Source organism: Equus quagga, chromosome 4 (assembly GCF_021613505.1).
Source record: "Equus quagga isolate Etosha38 chromosome 4, UCLA_HA_Equagga_1.0, whole genome shotgun sequence".
Taxonomy (NCBI): Eukaryota; Metazoa; Chordata; class Mammalia; order Perissodactyla; family Equidae; genus Equus; species Equus quagga.
Genome location: NC_060270.1, coordinates 131,776,501 through 131,795,563, shown reverse-complemented (window position 1 = coordinate 131,795,563; position 19,063 = coordinate 131,776,501). Strand labels below are relative to the sequence as shown.

The following is a 19,063-nucleotide window of genomic DNA, read 5'->3' as shown; positions in this document are numbered from 1 at the left end:
GAAAGCTGAATGAAGGACTGTTCAGGGAGGTGCAGGCAGGGTGAAAGGAACAGAGAGGGAATCGGGGAGCAATCAGGAAGTGGTGGAGCATAGCAGGAAGTTGTTACCACAGCTGGACATAAAAGGGCATAGGGAGGAAAGAGTTACTGGAGCTTGGAGCTGTGGAAGTAGGATGCCTGACAGGAATAGAAACCCAAAACCTAGAACTCAGTTCCTGCTAGAAAGAAAGGGAGGGTATAAATACCTCTACCTCTTTCTTCTTCCACCCTCCAATCTCTTTCTGTTAGCCCAACCCAACAAGAAGTCAAAAGGAAGAAAGCCAAAGGGACACTTTTTGAGGTAAACTACAGTATCAGGAAATACAGAGCACAGTGGACAAGGGTGGCAGGTAAGAAATTTGTGGGCTGTGGCAGAGATCCTGTGAGTGAGGTCCAGCTCACGAGCATTTTTGACCTTGAGGAATTTACACAGCTCCTCTATGTCTGCACTTCCTGCTGAGATTAGTTATTTCATGCAAAACATTTTTATTGAACCCTTGCTCTGTAGCCACTCTTATTCTAAAAGCTGGAGATGAAGAGGGAAATGAAACACAGAAGTCTTCTGCTCTCCTTAAGCTTACTTTCTGCAGACAAACAAATTAGCAAAAAGTAATTCCATCATACAGGGTAGAATATAGGGAGTAAAAGGCTTTCTGAATAGGTGACCTTTAAGAGGAAACATGAAAGACAAAACACGCCAGTCCTGAGAGGATCTGGGCAGAGAGAATCAACTAGTGAAGGCAAGGGGAGCTATAGAAGGAATGAGTGGGAGAGAAGAGCAGGCGACGAGAGCAGAGTGACTAAGGGAAGTAGGAGAGTTGAGGGCAGAAGGGTGGGAAGGGCCAGATCAGGTAGAGACTCACAAGTTGGTTTTGGATTTTATTTTAAGTATGCTGGGAAGTCTTCGAAGGATTATAAATTGGGGAGTGTGCTGTGAGAGTGATCTTGAAAAGATCACTCTGGCAGCTGTGTGGAGCAGACAAGCTGGGAGACCAGTTAGAACCCTATTGGAATATTCCAACCGGATGTTAATAGAGAGGTGAACTGGTTGTAGATATGGAAAGAAGGGAAAGGATTGGGAAGCTCTTTTAGGGATGGTGCCTAAAGAACTTGCTTACAGGATGGATGTAGGGTTGAGGAAGAGGAGAGAGATCAAGGATGATTCCTGCGTTTTGACTTGAGCAACTGGGTGGATACTAAGTGGTGATGTTTACTAAGCTGGGGAAGACTGCAACCATTTTAGGAGAGATAAGAGCCACATTTTGGACTTGCTGAGTTTGAGATGCCTGTAAGAGAAATCAAGAAGGTAGCTGGTCTTATGATTCTGGAGTTTAGGGGAAAGGATAATAACATTTACCTCAGAGAATTGTTGGGAGAATTAAATGAGAAAATAGCAGTAGTAGAATGCACACAGACATAGACATTCCATTAGTTCAGTTCCTCTCCTCTTCCTTCCTCCTGAAATACTCATGAACAATTTCTCTAACCTCTGAACAAGCGATGAAGAGTTAATAGCACATGCAGTACCTTCGGTCTCCCTGCCCTAAGCATGCAAGTACTTGGGGGAAGTTCCTCACCGAAGTGTTTCTCCCACCCCATCCCTTAGGCTTCGCCCTGCACTTCCAACATCCATAAGTTGTAAAGGACTGCAGTAGTAACAGATTTGTATTAGTACCTTGGATCAAGTGCTAAAGCATTTATCTTAAATTTAGTCCTGGCCTGAAGACGCACTACAGGCAGTTGCCTCACGCTTCTTGGAAGAGATTGAAATGTCAGAGGAAATACGAGATGGCTGTATCGACATGTGTAAAAGCTTCCACACGTCTACCATAGATTTATCAACATCCTTCTATGTTGAACTTCAGAGATACAATTATGTGACTCCTACCTCTTATCTTGAATTAATCTCCACCTTCAAACTGTTGTTGGAAAAGAAAAGAAGGTAAAAATGAAATTTCATGTTTCTAAGTAAGCTATGGCAGTTTTAAAATATTTGCATGTACAAAGATGACATAGCTGTGATGTAATAGAGATTCATGTTATATATATACACACACCTTCAATTCATGTTATATATATATATACCTTGAATTTATATATATACACACCTTGAATTTTGTTAAATCTTTAGTTGATTTACTCCACAAACATTCTTAGGGTAGGGAGCGGGTCTTATTCTCTTGTACAGGCACATTGCCTAGCACATCGTAAATGCATAATCATATTTGTTAAAGGAATGAAGATGTGCCATTCAGAGCTATAAGACCCCAGGATACTTTGATAATGGTATTGAGTAAACCCTACTAGAGAGTAACTTTTCTTTGATAAGTAATTAGATAATAGATAAACCTTCTCTTTAGGTACTGAACAGTTGAAACCCAGACAGCCTCTCTGAATATACATGGTCAGCTTTCCTTCTTCAAATAAACTTCCATCTGAAAACATCAATATAAACTTCAATAAACTTAGGTACTATAGAATGTGTCAATGTGAGTTTTTTGATGTCATTGAGAGTAACTTTTACACACAGAAAAGTTTATTCAAAAGTTTCTTTGGTTCTAAAAATTAATACTCAATATGTATATTATAAAGTATAAAAGCATTAAATTAACTGGAAAGTTAGAAATTTAGAAGTTTTAATGATCACCTTCAAGGGGGTCTTCAGTTACTTCAACTTTGAATGTTTGGTCACATTCAAAAAGTTATTTAAATGAATTTCTTGTATGGCATTTATAATTTTCCATTTTTTAATTTTCCTTTTGAGGTCTGATTTGACAAATCAAACTTTCCTAGAGACTTAAATAATGTATGAAGTCTAGTAAGTTAAACGTATACATATGGTAAGCCTGAAGTTCTTTTAAATGTTTTAATATTATCTACAAACTTAGTGAGAATTTTTTTGCTTAAAAACACACTCTAACTGTATTGCTCAATTATACAATTTACCTTAGATTACAAGGCTGATCTGTTAATCTAACAGACCAAATTCTTTTAAATATTAAAAAAACCTTAAAACATCAAATATGCACAAATTCCTTAACACACAAATATTCACGCTGAGTTTAATTTTTGTATATTAACTATTGTTAATTCTAAACCTTCCTGTAGCTAACCCAGTCTCAGGTGTTTTGAAGCACCTTTTCTCATATTGTCCAGGATGCTGCCTGGATACGGTAGAATACTCCTCGTCCGTATTTGTAGCGCCTGTTGGGATGCCTTCTGCAGCTGGGCCTCAGCGTTTCCCACTCACCATAGTCCACACCCCGGGTTTGAATCACACCATTAGTATTTTTCCATCTACCTAGTGAAATGGGCAGCTGCCACCCAAGGCTGCTACATGACTTGGCTGAATTTTGTTATTTCTTTAGCTATCAAGATTATGATTTCTCCATGTAGATCTTATGATTTTTAACTTAATGGAATCTTGCTTTTTTTTCCCTCCATATTTTCCCTTCTAGGAGGATCAGAACCTCTTGGAGAGTCTGATTGAATTTTGAATATCACTGATGTCTCTGTTTGAGTGTATGCTCACAATGTTTAAGACTGTCCTAGGGGCTGGCTCCGTGGCCGAGTGGTTAAGTTTGTGCGCTCCACTGCAGCGGCCCAGGGTTCGCATCCTGGGTGCAGACATGGCACCGCTTGTCAGGCCACATTGAGGCGGCATCCCACATCCCACAACTACAAGGACCTACAACTAAGATATACAACTATGTACGAGGGGTTGGGAAGGTAAAGCAGAAAAAAAAAAAAGAAGATTGGCAACAGTTGTTAGCTCAGGTGCCAATCTTTAAAAAAAAAAAAAGGCTGTCCTAACTGAAAGAAAGATTATAAAATTGAGATACAAACTTATAGAGAAGTTGAAATAATATTTTCTAGGCACTTTTGGATATTCTTATTTGCCTTTCAAATTTTCCTCTTTTTTAAAAAAATTCTCATTTACATCAACTGGAATCCCCCCGCCCCCCAACCCGTAGTTACTCTTCCCTTAATAGCTGAAGCCTTCAGATCTCTTTATAGCCAGGTAGTACTGGAACCTGGCAGCAAGTTCTCAGGTCACCTGCCAGGAAACCAGTGGTTTAGATGACCCAGAACATTGAAACTGCTTCCTGCTGGCAGGAGCGAGACCTTTCCTGTGCTTGCTCCACAAGGTTCCAACTGAAACCGAACTCACGGGTAATATGGTCTCATGTATCCAGTCCCCTGGGTTCTCAGTCCTGTCAGATATTTTGCTAACTCAGAGGGAACCAACAGGTGACAAAAATGTGGCATGCCCTCACCTCTAAATTTGATTTTTTTCTGACAGTTTTTCAGTGTTCTCCTGGTTACCTATTCCGACTAAGCCAGTAAAACACTCAGTTAAGAGAGTGCTTCTCCCTTTAGACAATTAGCAGGCCGATCCTTACCCACTCCAGCCTACAGTTTGAAGAGGATTTCTAAAAGGTGTCACCTTTTACATTGAAACATTGTGGTATATCAAATATTTAAAATGAAACAAATTATAAAGAAGAATAGTTTTCTCTACATATTTCTCTGGATGATTATCTAGAGAACATATATGAATGCAAATAAAAATTTTAAAGTACATTAAAATATTATGTTATTTCTAACCAATTATTATTACCTTATAATCATTTTGCACCAAAAAAAAAAAGTTGAGGTTTATTATCTATCCTATTTGTCACTTTTGTCTTGATAAACATTCCTATTTCAACATATTGGATACATCTTAAAGTCATTTGCCACCTTTGGCAACATTCAAAATAATATACTCTGAGCGTCAAAGTCTATTTAAAAGAAGTGATTATAAAAAGGTTTTAAGGAACCACAGTGTTGGAATAAACTTCCCAAGGTGCGTAGTTTTAGAGGTACACCGTTCATTTTCGTATAGGATACTCTTTGCCTTCTACCTAGTGTATAATAAATAAAAGAGAATAACTTCTGAATATATATTGTATGCCTAGATATTGTGCTAGGTACTGGAAATACAGAGAGGAGCAAGACATAGTGTCTGCTCTTAATGGAGCACATCGGATTTTCTAGAGTTTATATTTTTTAACAAATTGTTAATGTATGTGAAAATCTTTCAGACCACTTCTTTAGTTGTACCTTAAAAAAGCCTCAAAAGCTCAAGAACACTTCCTTTTTTTCCTTGAAGTAGGATACAGAGCCTGACGACCAACCTTGTTTTATCTCTTTGCTTTCAGTGAAGTAATGAAAATGAAGAAGAGGTACGAAGTGGGTTTGGATAAACTGGATTCTGCTGCATCTCAGGTCGCCATGATGCAAGTAGAGCTGGAGGCTTTGCACCCTCAGTTAAAAGTTGCCAGCAAAGAGGTCGATGAGATGATGGTGATCATCGAGAAGGAGTCTGTAGAAGTTGCCAAAACTGAAAAAATAGTGAAGGCTGATGAAACAATAGCAAATGAGCAAGCGATGGCTGCCAAAGCCATCAAAGACGAATGTGACGCTGACCTGGCGGGGGCCTTGCCGATATTAGAGTCCGCGCTCACCGCCCTGGACACTCTCACCACACAGGTAAGAGCGCCGGCCCACACGTGCCGAGAGAGGTGTCATCGCAGCTCCGGAAAGCGCTTACCATTGCAGGCTGAAACCTCTCCAAATTAGTCTCCACTTTGAATATGATGGGAATCATTTCAGACTGGCAGAAAGATTCCCTAATTCACCTGAAAGAAGAAATGCGTGTGCACGACTAAGACAATTTTTAAAAAAGAAGAAAGCTGCCAGACGTTATAACCTATTACTCTTGTTATTTCAAGAGCTTTGCTTAACAGCTTTGCACTACAATAATGGACAGAGGCGTAAGACACGTGTACATTTTGATTGTAAGGTGCACCTTTTTTTATATTTAGACACGTTTGTAATTGGGATACACCTTACAGTAAATGTGATCAAGTATTGTGTCAATGTGGGTCTGTTTTTTTTTTTGGTGATATATAAAATAATAATATGGCTTACAATGTTATGTTTATAATAGCATGTCTTAGATTTGGTGAAATGTAGTATTAGAAATTAATATGTGAAAGGGGAACATTTCAATTAAGAGAGATAAAGGTGAATTTTTAAAAACAGAGTTGAGAATCTTGGCTAAACCTTTGAGTGGGGTGGGGAGAGAGTGTTAGATGCTTTCTTCACACCTTACTCCAAAATAGATTTCAGATTGAAATTTAAAAATAAATAATTATATTACTGCAAAGTAATAGAAAATGTAAGTCAGATGTTTATGATCTTGGCATTGCCTAGGACCTAGGATTTCTTTGGTATGAGAAAAATCACAAAAACAAAAAAATACCAAGCAATATTGTTTGTAATATATATACTCTGACACTCTTTTGTATTTTTCATAATTAATAAAATATTTTAAAAAGTAGTAAATTTTGGTACCTAAAACCCAACACATTTTGTTTGATGTAAACACTATGGATAGAAGTTTAGAAACACTGAGGAAAAATATTTGAAATACATGGCAAACAAAAGATTAATATTAATATTAATTAATATGCCTTACGTAAACAGCTCATACAGAAAGAGCTTTTCTTACTAAGAAAAAAAAGTAGCTCTAAGATAAGATAGTAAATGATATAAAGAAGTAATTTACAAGAGAAGAAATACAAATAGTCAATAAACATGAAAATATATCCTACCCCACTTGTATTTAAAAAAATGCAGATTAACATAAAATTTCTTTTGCCTATCAGAATGCCCACCAGTGTTGCTAAGGGTGTATGTAGCAAAGCAGGTACCCTTGTATACTTTCTAAAGAGTGACTTGTCAATATGTGTCAAAAGCTTTCAAAATAAAAGGCATAAAGTCTTTAATTCAACATGGCAATTGCAATAGCAAAAAATAGAAAAAAAGCATAGATAGGGTATTAGAATTATGACTCCTATCTATACATCAGAAGACTGTAAATGTTTATGTTTGTAAATGTTTTCTAGCATGGAAAGGATATTTACTATATATTGTTATTGAAATAGGACAGGTTTTAGAACAGCATATATGTTATGTATACCGTGATTCTATTGGTTAAAATATGGCATATACACTGGTTTGCAGGATATACACATAGAAAAATATATGGAAGAATGTAAATGAAAAAGTTTACACTATATCATAGGATTATAGGAGACCTTCGTATGTATAATTTCTCTGGATTTTTCTAATGTTGGCATCTATTATTTTTATAGTTTTTAAGAAGCTGCAAAACTCTTTCTTTGTGACACCCAAATCTCTCCTTTATGTATTTTTGAAGTACACTTCATGTCATAAGTAATCTCACATAGGGTATCTTTCTATTATTCTTTTTTGTTTTAAATTTTTCCTTTGGGACAAACTTCTCAATGCTTCTTGACGCAGTAGGATCACTGTCACTCTTTCCACCCACTGGACAGAGGGAGTTTCTATAGCTTATGGCTTAGTTTGAAATTAGCAACCAGTGACAAGTTATATATAAACAAACAGTTCTTTTTTTAGTAATGAGCTTGTTGTTGTTTTAAGGACATTACTGTGGTAAAATCCATGAAGAGTCCTCCCGCTGGCGTCAAGCTCGTCATGGAAGCCATATGCATCTTGAAAGGCATCAAAGCGGACAAAATCCCAGACCCCACAGGTTCAGGCAAAAAAATAGAGGATTTCTGGGGTCCAGCTAAGAGACTTCTTGGTGACATTAGGTTTCTACAGTCACTTCATGAGTATGACAAGGACAATATTCCTCCAGCTTATATGAATATCATAAGAAAAAATTATATTCCAAATCCAGATTTTGTTCCAGAAAAGATTAGAAATGCTTCCACAGCAGCTGAAGGTCTGTGCAAATGGGTCATAGCAATGGATTCGTATGATAGGTAAGGACTGACAGAGAGAAAACTAACTGATAGGTTTTATTTTCAGGTTTGGTCAGTTAGGCAATATGAAACTTAAAAGCTACATAGGTGAGAGGCTCCTCAGAAAATTATGTCTAATACTTGCTACGTGTTTACGTATTTACTGGAGGCAAGAATATACCAATTAAATAGTATAATACTTTTTGGACTTGGGAACCCTTTACACGCCTAAAAATTGTTGAAGACCCCCAAAACTTTTGTTTATCTACCATATTAGAAATTAAAACTGAGAAATATTTAATTCATTTTAAAATAGCAACAAAAAATGGCATAAATAACATTTTATTTTTAGAAAACCCACACTTTCGAAACAAGTTGTGCGAAGAGTGGTGATATTTTATATTTTTGCAAATCTCTTTAATATGCAGTTTAATGAGAGACAGCTGGACTCTCAAATCTGCTTCTTCGTTCAATCTGTTGCAATAGATTGCTTTGACTGAAGTGTGTAGGGGAAAAAGACGAATCCTCTACCCTCGGGGTCCTTTTGGCTGGGCTATGAATTAAACTGACATGAGACAGAACAACAGAAGAAAATCAAACAAAGCTTTATAACGTGTATCCATGGGAGAGACCCAGGAAAGCTGAGCCACTCGCCAAAATGGCAGACGCTGTTCCCTTAAGTACCATCTTTGCTAAAGACAGAGGAGGGTGCTGGGGGTAGTGTTTTGGGGCTTCAAAGGGGAGGAAGGCAATTCACATGGAGATGGAAAAGAGATGTTTGGTAGATAAGAATGGGCTGAGCCAGGACTCTCACAGTCTATGATACCCAGGGTTATTTCTGGTGATGGCCTGTCCTGGGGACAGGCCTTTTATCTTAAATTCTTTTAGGCAGTTAGGGGGGCAGGTCAAAGTTTTTTTCAGAGTCTTTTTTTCTTAAAAATAATCAAGCCAAAGAGACATATTTTGAGGTGGTCAATTCTGATCCCCACAAGTGTATGAAGGAAATACAGCCTCTCAGTGAGGTTTAGCTGGACAAGGGAGGACCTCATGGACTCCTTGAAGAGGAGGGGCCGTGTCCCAGACCACATTTTGAAAACCGCTGGTATAATAGTATTCCTTGTGAGACAAGGAGCCTTTCTTTGGTGATTGTATGAGAACCATTTATATGATCTACCAGAGTAAAAAATATTGGCCGTTTCTTCAAAAAGCAGGATGTCATTCAAACTCATACACAATTTGGATCATTGTACATATATATTACACACTATATATTTTTTTGCCCATTATATATTATGCTATTGATAAATTTTAATTTAATATTTTATCATTTGTTTGGAACGAGTACTTGACTGACTTGGTTTTCCAGATAAAGAGAAGAGAATTTAGATCCATTCTTTTGCCTCTATGTCCCTTTTATTACCAAAATACGTATTTGTAAGATAGCTGGTTTTAGTTAAGGGTATATTCTGAAAGGTGTTTTAAAAAGCAAAATGATGTAGATTAAATACCTCCCTTTCTCCTCATCAGAATTAAGCCTTAATGAATTTGGCTAGTTTCTATAAACATTGTAATATTCTCCATGAATATGCTATTCTCCTTTTGCAAAATCACCAAAATTTACACTGGCTAACAATTGAATATTTTATTTTAGGTAGAAAAATTATTGAAATAATTTTTCTTATTATTATCTTATTATTTCTTATTTGAAAACATTATGCAAATTTAGTATGTATTTTAATAGTCATTTCTTATGTGCTGGGATCAGGTTTGACTGATTCTTAGGTGAAATATAGAATATGGAAATCAGTATAGATTTTGTATAAAAATGTGTATTGAGTGATAGTAAGGATATTAGAAAAGTAAATTCAGTGATAGAAAGTCCTCCAGAATATTAAATGTATATTTCCCTTTCCAATTTTACTTTTTGCAGAGTGGCAAAAATAGTGGCTCCCAAAAAGATAAAACTGGCTTCAGCTGAAGGGGAGCTCAAAATTGCCATGGATGGGCTTAGGAAGAAGCAGGCAGCCCTGCGGGAGGTTCAGGACAAGCTGGCCAGGCTCCAGGACACGCTCGAACTCAACAAACAAAAGAAGGCTGACTTGGAAAACCAGGTATGGGGCAAAACAGACAAATATGGTGAAGTCCTCAATTATCATCAACAAGAATAATGTTTGTGAGCCAGCCCTGGTGGCATAGTGGTTAAAATTGAGCGCTCTCACTGCTTCAGCAACCCAGGTTCACCTCCCGGTCGTGGACCCACACCACCTGTCAGTTGCCATGCTGTGGCAGTGGCTCATGTAGAAGAACTAGAAGAACCTACAACTATCAGATATGCAACCATGTCCTGGGGCTTTGGGGAAGAGAAGAAGAAAAAAGAGGAAGATTGTCAATAGATGTTAGCTCAGCATGAATTTTCCCTGTGGAAAAAAAAAAAGAACGATATGCACACCAGCACATAACACAGCAATCCTGTTTTCTTCCTGTTCAGGGTCTGGCAAGCTATGGCCCACCGGCCAAACCCACTGTTGCCTGTTTTCGTACAGTCCACAAGCTAACAATGGTTTTGACATTGTTAAAGACTTACATATAATGTCATTGACTTATATAATGTCAATTGGCTCTTTGACATTATGTAAGTACCTACCTAGTGTCCTCGATTATGCCTCTTGGCCCACAAGCCTAAAATATTTACTTTCTGGTCCTTCCAAAAAAAATTGCCAGTCATCTCTGCCTTAGATTACTAGAATTTTGAGCTAGACTATTTAAATCACTCTTCATGTTATAGATAAGAAGATGGAGAACCAGAATGGTGAGTGACTTAGGCAGAGCTGAAATTAAAACTCAATGCCCAGGGGCCAGCTGTGTGGCCGAGTGGTTAAGTTCACACACTCTGCTTCAGCGGCCCAGGGTTTCGCTGGTTCGGATCCTGGGCGCAGACATGGCACTGCTCATCAGGCCATTCTGAGGCGGCATCCCACATGCCACAACTAGAAGGACCCACAACTAAGAATATACAACTATGTACCAGGGGGCTTTGCGGAGGAAAAGGAAAAAATAAAATCTTTAAAAAGAAAAAAAGAGAAGTCAATGCCCAGAACCATACTGTGTCCACTGAAAATGTTTGTAAGATGAGAAACATTCCTCTAACTTCTGTAGAGACACCATTTGCAAAAATTAATTTCTAAAGTCTGATTATGCTCCAGGGAAAAAAAATGTGAAAATATTTTATAACAGTTAATATTTATTGAGTGCTTATTAAGTGCAAGAACATTATTGTTCTGCAAGCAGTGTGTATTATTTCATTTATTCTCACAACAGCCTCTGAGGGAGGTAATCTTTTTGGACCAATTTATGGAAACTAAAGCACAGAAAGGTTAAGCAACTTGCCTGTGGTCAACCCAGCTTCTAAGCATTAAAGGCTAAATCTGAACCCAGGCAATCTGACCCTAATAGCTATGCTCTTTCCCACGGCCCAGACTGCCTCTTTCTCTAAGACATGTGCACAAGTTCTATATTTGTAACAAATATACGATATTGTGCTAATCTTTAGAACTGTGACCTATTATTGGGCATGAGTTCCAAGTGGTCAGTTTTAGTTTAAATAATATAACTAATAGGTATCTGGTTGCTCACTGTAAACATTTTTCAACTCTGCTGTATGTTTGAAATTTTTATTTACTTTTAAGAAAATGTTGGAAGATTACAGTAATATAAAATGAATGTATGCATGTATATGTACTAAAAATCTGCTTTTGGAGGAGAAATTTTAGCTAAAGTATTTTTACTTAGTAGTTTCTGATGGTAACTTTATTATAGTCTAAGACCTGATTCAGTTTATTGTAAACATTATTAAAAGAAGAATGGATGAAGAGAGAAGCTAGGAATACAGAAGATATTAAAAGGGGTAAAGTTAAAAAAGAAAAGGTTTAAATTTAGGAAGTATCAAAAGTATTACCAATTACATACCTTTTGCTTTCTTTTCTTTTCTTTCTTTCGTTCTTTTTTTTTTTTTTTGCTGAGGAAGATTTGCCCTGAGCTAACATCCATTGCCAATCTTCCTCTTTTTGCTTGAGGAAGATTTGCCCTGAGCTAACATCTGTGCCAGTCTTCCTCTGTTTTGTACGTGGGTTACCACCACAGCATGGCCACTGAAGGGTGGTGTAGGTGCAGGTCCAGGAACCAAACCCAGGCCAACAAAGCAGATCAAGTCAAATTTAACCACTAGGCCCCAGGGCCAGCCCCACCTTTTGCTTTTTTAAACCTATCTTTTGATAAACTCATATAGTATTTTATATCTTTTAATCTAAAAGTGTTTATTTAATATAAATATTAATAGCATTAGGAAAAAGTATAAGACAAACTGTTATTCCAAAGTAATCTAAATGTCTCTGCTTTTATCAAGTATTTATTTCCTCTTTTCATGTAAATTATTTCATTTTGAACCTTAAGCTAACCCTTAATTTTGTTTTCTTCTAAAAATAACGATGCTAAGTCACTCAAAATTAAATAAAAATAATTCAGATATTCTCCTGAAGTATTTCTAGTGCGTGGTTGAAATGGCTTTTCCCCGGGTTTGTCACCTTCATAATTAGCCTTTTTCTTTTTTTAAATCACATTGCTTAATTACATGTAATCAGATTTGGTTGACAGTCTTAGGCACAAAGAAGGCTCTCAGCTATTGACTGATGTCCTAATTTAAGGTTAATTGCAAGTATCTGAGTCAGTTGACGCAATCTAACAACTTGAAAATTGTGCTTTGTAGCTAAGCATAAATTATTAAAACTTTTAAACATTTAACTTTTAAAATTATCATTAAATCAACCAGAAGTTAAATGAGGAGAAAAATGTTCATAGAATATTTAAAATAAAATGCATTTAGATTATTTGAATAGAGGGAAAACATCTATATTTGCAAGAGAATGTGCTTTGTTACTTAATTAACTTTCAGTATCTCATATTATAGGTCATTTCCTTAAATAGAGCTGTTCTTTGCGTTATATGATAAATATCCATTATGAATTTCATAAATTGTGTTAAAGTACACACTTTATTATGAAAAAAAAAATTCTTAAAGGTCATGGACTTTCCAGTATTTAAAGTAAGATCTCTCACATTTTTCTTTTAGAGAGTTAAAAGAGAATTCCAGGCATGGGTTTGTAATTAAAAAAATAATTTATCTCTGGCAGTAAAATCTTGCAGGATTTTTAAGTCATTCTCCTTGCGGACATTGATGATGCTCACTTCTGTTTTGAGGTTGACTTGTGCAGCAAAAAGTTGGAGCGAGCTGAGCAGTTGATTGGAGGCCTTGGGGGTGAGAAAACGCGGTGGAGCCAATCCGCCCTGGAGTTGGGGCAGCTGTACATCAACCTGACAGGTGACATCCTCATTTCCTCTGGAGTTGTCGCCTACCTGGGAGCCTTTACGTCGAACTATCGACAGGTAGGAATACTAATCGATTTCTAAGATCTCTTCCAGACCCTCTCATTACAGCCAACATTAATCTTAGGGATCTTGGTTGGTTGGTTGGTAAGTACGAGGAGCAATATGTTTTTAAGTGATTTTCAGTTGTGTATTTTATTTTTTCTTTAAATTAGATTGGTAGCCAGAAGATGCTATATCAAATACTCTTCTAAAACGAATTGTTTTAGAAACAAAAAGATCTACTTTAAAATGTAATGAGATGGCAGGGCCTAATGATAAAATTTCAGTTCCTAAGCAAGTATAAAGATATCAGGATTTGGGGCCCGGGAGGGGTAGGGGTGGGGGGTTAATCAGTTCCTCCCTATGAGTCTCAGTAATAAATCATTTCCAAATAACTTCAGAGACTGCAACTTTACAGAAGGAAGAGGTGAGACGGCCTGGAACCCAAGTGGGGAGCTGCTTCTTCCTTAGAAAACCAACGCCGGGTCCCCTGCTTCGAGTTCCCTCCCTTTTGATGGGCTCTGCTTGTCTTCTCCTTCTCCCTGACCCAACTCCTAATCCTATTTCTTCTCCGCATTTTTCTTCCGCTTTTCAGTCCCTTCCTGAATGGGACCCAGTGTATTCTTCAGCTCTCTTTAGGAAAATTAAACTGGCATCCCACCCAGGACGTGGCCCTGTCAAAGCAGGAGGAGAGATTTAGAAAAATTAAAAGAACTAAAAGAAAAAGAAAAGGAAGGTACAGAGAAGAGAGAAATTCAAACATTTGGCAATACGTTTTTGTGTCAAGCAAGGAGAGAAGAACGAAACAACTCACCTTTGTCATTTTACAAAGCATTTGCTTGCACGTGGTCTTAAGTGAGCTTCACTTAATGTTGGGGTTTTCTCTTAAGCAGGCTTGATTCTTGAGGGCTACTGTTTTGATTTGTTTGTTTTTAACCAAACTGGTTTAAAATCCTCACATAAGTGGTACTTCTGTCTTTAGTCTTCTGGGTTCTGGTAGCCCTTGTCCTGGTGCATGACCTTCATATCTTTTTAGCTTTGCCTTTTCACTCGTATCTTTGAATGACTGTCTATGGTTATGGTGTTAACATCTTATAGTTCAAACATTTATAGTTAACATTTAAGATGACACTATTTACCTAGTAACAGCCTTGTTTCCTCGACAATTTCAGACACTGAGACTTATAAAGATTCAGAGAATTGCTCAGGGCACACAGCTGGTTAATGACAGAGCAGGAATGAGACTTGTAGTCACCCAAATCCTAATTTAGCGCTCTTTCTACTCTCCTGTATCAACTTGGAACAGTGGAAGGAGTAGTTGCAGCCACCTTTACCCTTCTCTCTTGGCCCCCAGCATACCCCTGGGTGTCTGCACCGGCTCCTGTTTAGTGTTCCAGGACCATGCTGAAAGTGTATGAGCCAGTACCATTCCTCCCAACCCAGCCCTCTGACAGACTTGTTTCAAGGCACTGCGTCTTGCTGACACAGCAGTCACTCACTTCTACCAGAATGGGGGCTGCCAGTCAGACCACCACACAAATGCTTCAAGGGAGTGTTGAGGTCCAGAACTGAGACCTCAGAATTTAATGACAAAAGCCAAGTGACACTCAAGGTAGACACAAGATACAACCAAAGCTCATAGTTCTTTCTGTGAACTTAATCCACTGTCCCTAACCCTGGTTCAAGTAGCCGTCCCATCCCATCTCATCTCCACGAAGGCTTGAAGGCAGTCTTGTCCCTTCTTTGCTTCACTATAGCAACCTAGGCTGTGACTTTTCTTAACAAGTCTTGAATGTCGCTGTTGCTTCCCATGAATTCGTTCTCTGAGTCATACTCCATAATCTCTCTTTTGTTTTTTTCCTCTCCTCTTAGGGAAGCTGGCAGTTCACATCCCATCAAAAGCTTCCCATTCAGTTCTAAGCACAAGGGTTATAGTGACAAAGTCAGTGCTCTGCCTGGATCCCTTCCTGGCTTCCTGTGTTTTCACATCCAACAACCAGCACCTGTGTCTCTTTTTTTGGCAGACTTCCCTTGGGTTCTTAGAACCCACTTTGCCCAATGCTTGGAGAGCTAAAATTGCTGGGCAATTTACTTCCCTCTGGCTCAGGCCTAATGAATGACTGACAGAAGTTGGGGCATGAGAGTCCATCTCCCTTCCTTCTGGTTGGGACAACTCCAGGGAATAACTTACACTTTCTGTAGGATCAAGCTGAAGCCACTGCTGCAGAAATTTGGCAGATCCCTCCCCCTTTTTTTTTCTTTTTTGCTGAGGAAGATTTGGCCTGAGCTAACATCTATTGCCAATCTTCATCTTTTTACTTGCGCAAGATTTGCCTTGAGCTAACGTCTGTGCCAGTCTTCCTCTATTTTGTATGTGGGTTGCCATCACAGCATGGCTAACAAGTGGTGTAGGTCCATGCCTGGGATCCAAACCTGCAAACCTGGGTTGCTGAAGCAGAGTGCTCCAAATCCAACCACTAGGCCGTGGAGTCAGCCCCCTCTCACCTTTTATTGGCTTCTTCCCTATCCTTCTCCTGCTTCCCCTGCATCCCTTCCTTAATAAAGCACTTCACACAAATCTTCATCTCAGAGTGTGCTTCTGGGAAACCCAACTAAGATAAAATCTTGGTTCTTTTCTAGCATCAAAGTCCCAGGATAACAAGAGCCCTCAATAAATAGCTGGAACACCTCCCTCCAAACTTGAATCAGAGTAGTTGTCAATTATTCATCGACCCCTTTGTAGAGTTTCTGGTACTCTTTATAAGTGAAACACAGAAAAGTCCAATTCTCCTGGGATAGCTGGGCCCACAGTACTTCAACTGCAATGCCCATGTCAGTCTCTAAAACAGAATCTTAGAGTGCTGTGAGGACATACAAGCCCTGGAGTTGAATTAATGTGAATTTTCTTACTGACCTTTCCCTGCCAATAATCAAAGTCAAAACCGTTTTGGTGGTGATGGAATTTTTTTCACCAAGATGACACCCTTAATGGTCAATTTTCCATTTCCACCATCTCTCTTACCACTGATTACCAGCCAAGGCCTTTGGCTTATATTTTGAGATGGTTGTTCAGAGTCCCTCATATTCATTTCAGTTATTCTCTGCTGTTGCCACACCCTTACAGATGTATAATTGAGCCACTTAAATTTTTTCTTAAAGATTGGCACCTGTGCTAACAACTGTTGCTAATCTTTTTTTTTCTGCTTTATCTCCCCAAATCTCCCCAGTACATAGTTGTATATTCCTAGTTGCACGTCCTTCTAGTTGTGTTGAGCCACTTAAATTTTTAATCCAGAGTTCTCTGTGATAACATACTGTCAACTATAAACAGCATTCCACAGCAGCTATTGCTCTCATGTTCTCTACTTCTTCCGCATATCATTGGCTGTCATGCCTACTCCAGCATCAAGCCATATCTGAGAAAACCTGCAGACCTCCCCAAAAGTCTGCAACCCAACAATAAAGAATAAAAACAATAAAGCCTAACAATAAAGAAATCAAAACATGCCAGTAGGAACTGCATACTTAGGAGGCAGAATCCAAAATGGAAATGCTCTCAGCCCCTCCTCCCTACATAGACACACCTGTTCGTGGTGTCAGCAACCAACCCAAACCAAACAGGAAAGCCAGGTGATAGTTATTAAGTACCGTGAGCGGCAAGGATTTGCCCCCAGTGTTGGCCCTCTAGTGTTATACCTGTGGATATGTTACATCACATGGCAAAGGGACTCAGCAGATGCAGTTAAGGTTGCTAATCAGCTGAACTCAAAATAGGAAGATTATCCTTGGTCAGTGCGGACTTGACTATAAGATAAGCCTGAAATATGTTTTTTGAGCAAGAGTATGGAAATGCCCAAAGAATGGTAGGGACATGTCAAAAGGACATAGAATTTAATTTAAAGGTACTCCCACTGGCCAAATCAGCAATAAATAATGATGGTAACGTTATTATAACTCATTGAATAAAATAGGAAAAGATGTGGGCACAATGGGTGAAGGGAGTCAAAGGGTACAAACTTCCAATTATAAAATAAATAAGTCATGGATGTAACATACAGCATGGTGACTATGGTTAATACTGTATTGTATATTTGAAAGTTGCTAAGAGTAGATCTTAAAAGTTCTCATCAGGAGAAAATGAAAAAGGAAAGGAAAAAAAATTCTGTAACTATATATGGTGATGGATGTTAACTAGACTTATTATGTGATCATTTCACAATACTTACAAATATTGAATCATTCTGTTGTATACCCGAAACTAATATGATGTTATATGTCAATTATACCTCAATAAAAAGAGAGACAAAAAATAGAAAAGATAAATCTATACAGACATAAATTAATAAATTTCAAAAATGAGTGCCTCACAAAACCCAGAATATTTACATAGTTACAAAGTATCTTCCCACAAAATGCTGACAAATTTCAAAGGGAAAGGGGAAAAGAGCAACTTAGCGGTGGAGAAGCTGTAATACAATATTTCACAAGTGCTATCTTCTCTCAGTTTTGAATCATGATTAAAAACTTTGAATTCCCTTTCATGGGCAGTTTGCTAAGCCCTCACCCCAAGCATTTTCCTTATGAGGCTCCAATACTCCTGGGGTACAGTAGGCATGTACCCAACTTCCAGAGGCCCCCAACACCTAACACCCAGAAGGGAAGGTCCTTTCTTCCTCATGCCTGTGGAATTATTCAAAATACCGAGTCCCCAGGAAGCCCATGAAGCCTAGCTCACCCCGCCCCACCGTGCTTACCATCTATAAACCGCCTCCCACAGTTACACCTTGCTGTTACTCCATTTCTGTGTGCAACCTCCTGTATGGCAGCTTTCTCTTATTTGGAGCTATAAGTAACAAAGAGTTCTCCCTTTCTTCTGAGTGTCTTTGTGTTGTGTCCCACCATCCACAGAAGCTTTAATCACACCTAAGATCACAGAATTATGACACAGAAGCCTGGAAGACACCTTAATCAAGTGATAAAAATCAGTATCATCAATAAATGAACAATTTGAAATCATGTACCATTGATGGAATGCAATGAAAACACAACATCATTTCTATGATATTCCTGCCAAAGTTGCATAACCTCAACTGAATCAGGAGGAAACATCATACAGACCCAATTGTGGGGCATTCTACAAAATAACTGGCTAATCAAGGTCATGAAAGTCATCAACTCTCCCCAAACTGTCATGGCCTTTCGTGTGCAAACCTAAGGCAATGTTGGTCGAACCTACTCAACAGGAGCCTGAGGGAGATGGTAGTGCTCACTGTGCCCTCTCCGCCTGCACCACTTTGCACACACAGGATCCTCCTCTGCCCATGGGCTGGTACCAACACCATGTATATCTGCCTTCCCCATGTCTCTTCCTAACCTATTTTCTCTTCTGTCTTGTGTTTGACTATTTCTGAACTCTTTATCTGTAACTTCAAATTGGACCTTGGCTTCTGAATTTCTGAGTGTCAACTTGGGCTTGAAGCATCTTAGCAAACTGTGCCCCAGATGGAATATCCCAAACTCTAATGTGTGCCCCAATCCTTGGTGCCTAATAGCCCCGCCATCATCCCTCCCCCAGGGCATGTGAGAGCCAGAAACAAATGTTTTCTGTGGCCCTCCCAGTGCAAATTAGATTTACTTTTATACCATAACATTGTGTTAGGCTTGCTGAATATTTGTAATTTAAAGAAAAACATGGTGGTCTCCAACTTCTACGTCAAGTAATTGGCAATTATTTTTTCCAGGCACAAAATTCTGACTTCACTT

At 38.5% G+C, this 19,063-nt stretch overlaps 1 protein-coding gene across 1 annotated transcript in view; it reads left to right on the top strand.

Moving 5' to 3' along the window:
• DNAH7 (dynein axonemal heavy chain 7) overlaps window positions 1-19,063 on the top strand; it is a 235,411-nt gene that overhangs the window by 141,479 nt on the left and 74,869 nt on the right. The window contains exons 42-46 of the mRNA XM_046658055.1: window positions 1,751-1,980; window positions 5,243-5,573; window positions 7,554-7,900; window positions 9,810-9,990; window positions 13,133-13,318. Of these exons, the coding sequence (XP_046514011.1) occupies window positions 1,751-1,980; window positions 5,243-5,573; window positions 7,554-7,900; window positions 9,810-9,990; window positions 13,133-13,318 (1,275 nt within the window). The remainder of the gene's footprint in view (window positions 1-1,750; window positions 1,981-5,242; window positions 5,574-7,553; window positions 7,901-9,809; window positions 9,991-13,132; window positions 13,319-19,063) is intronic.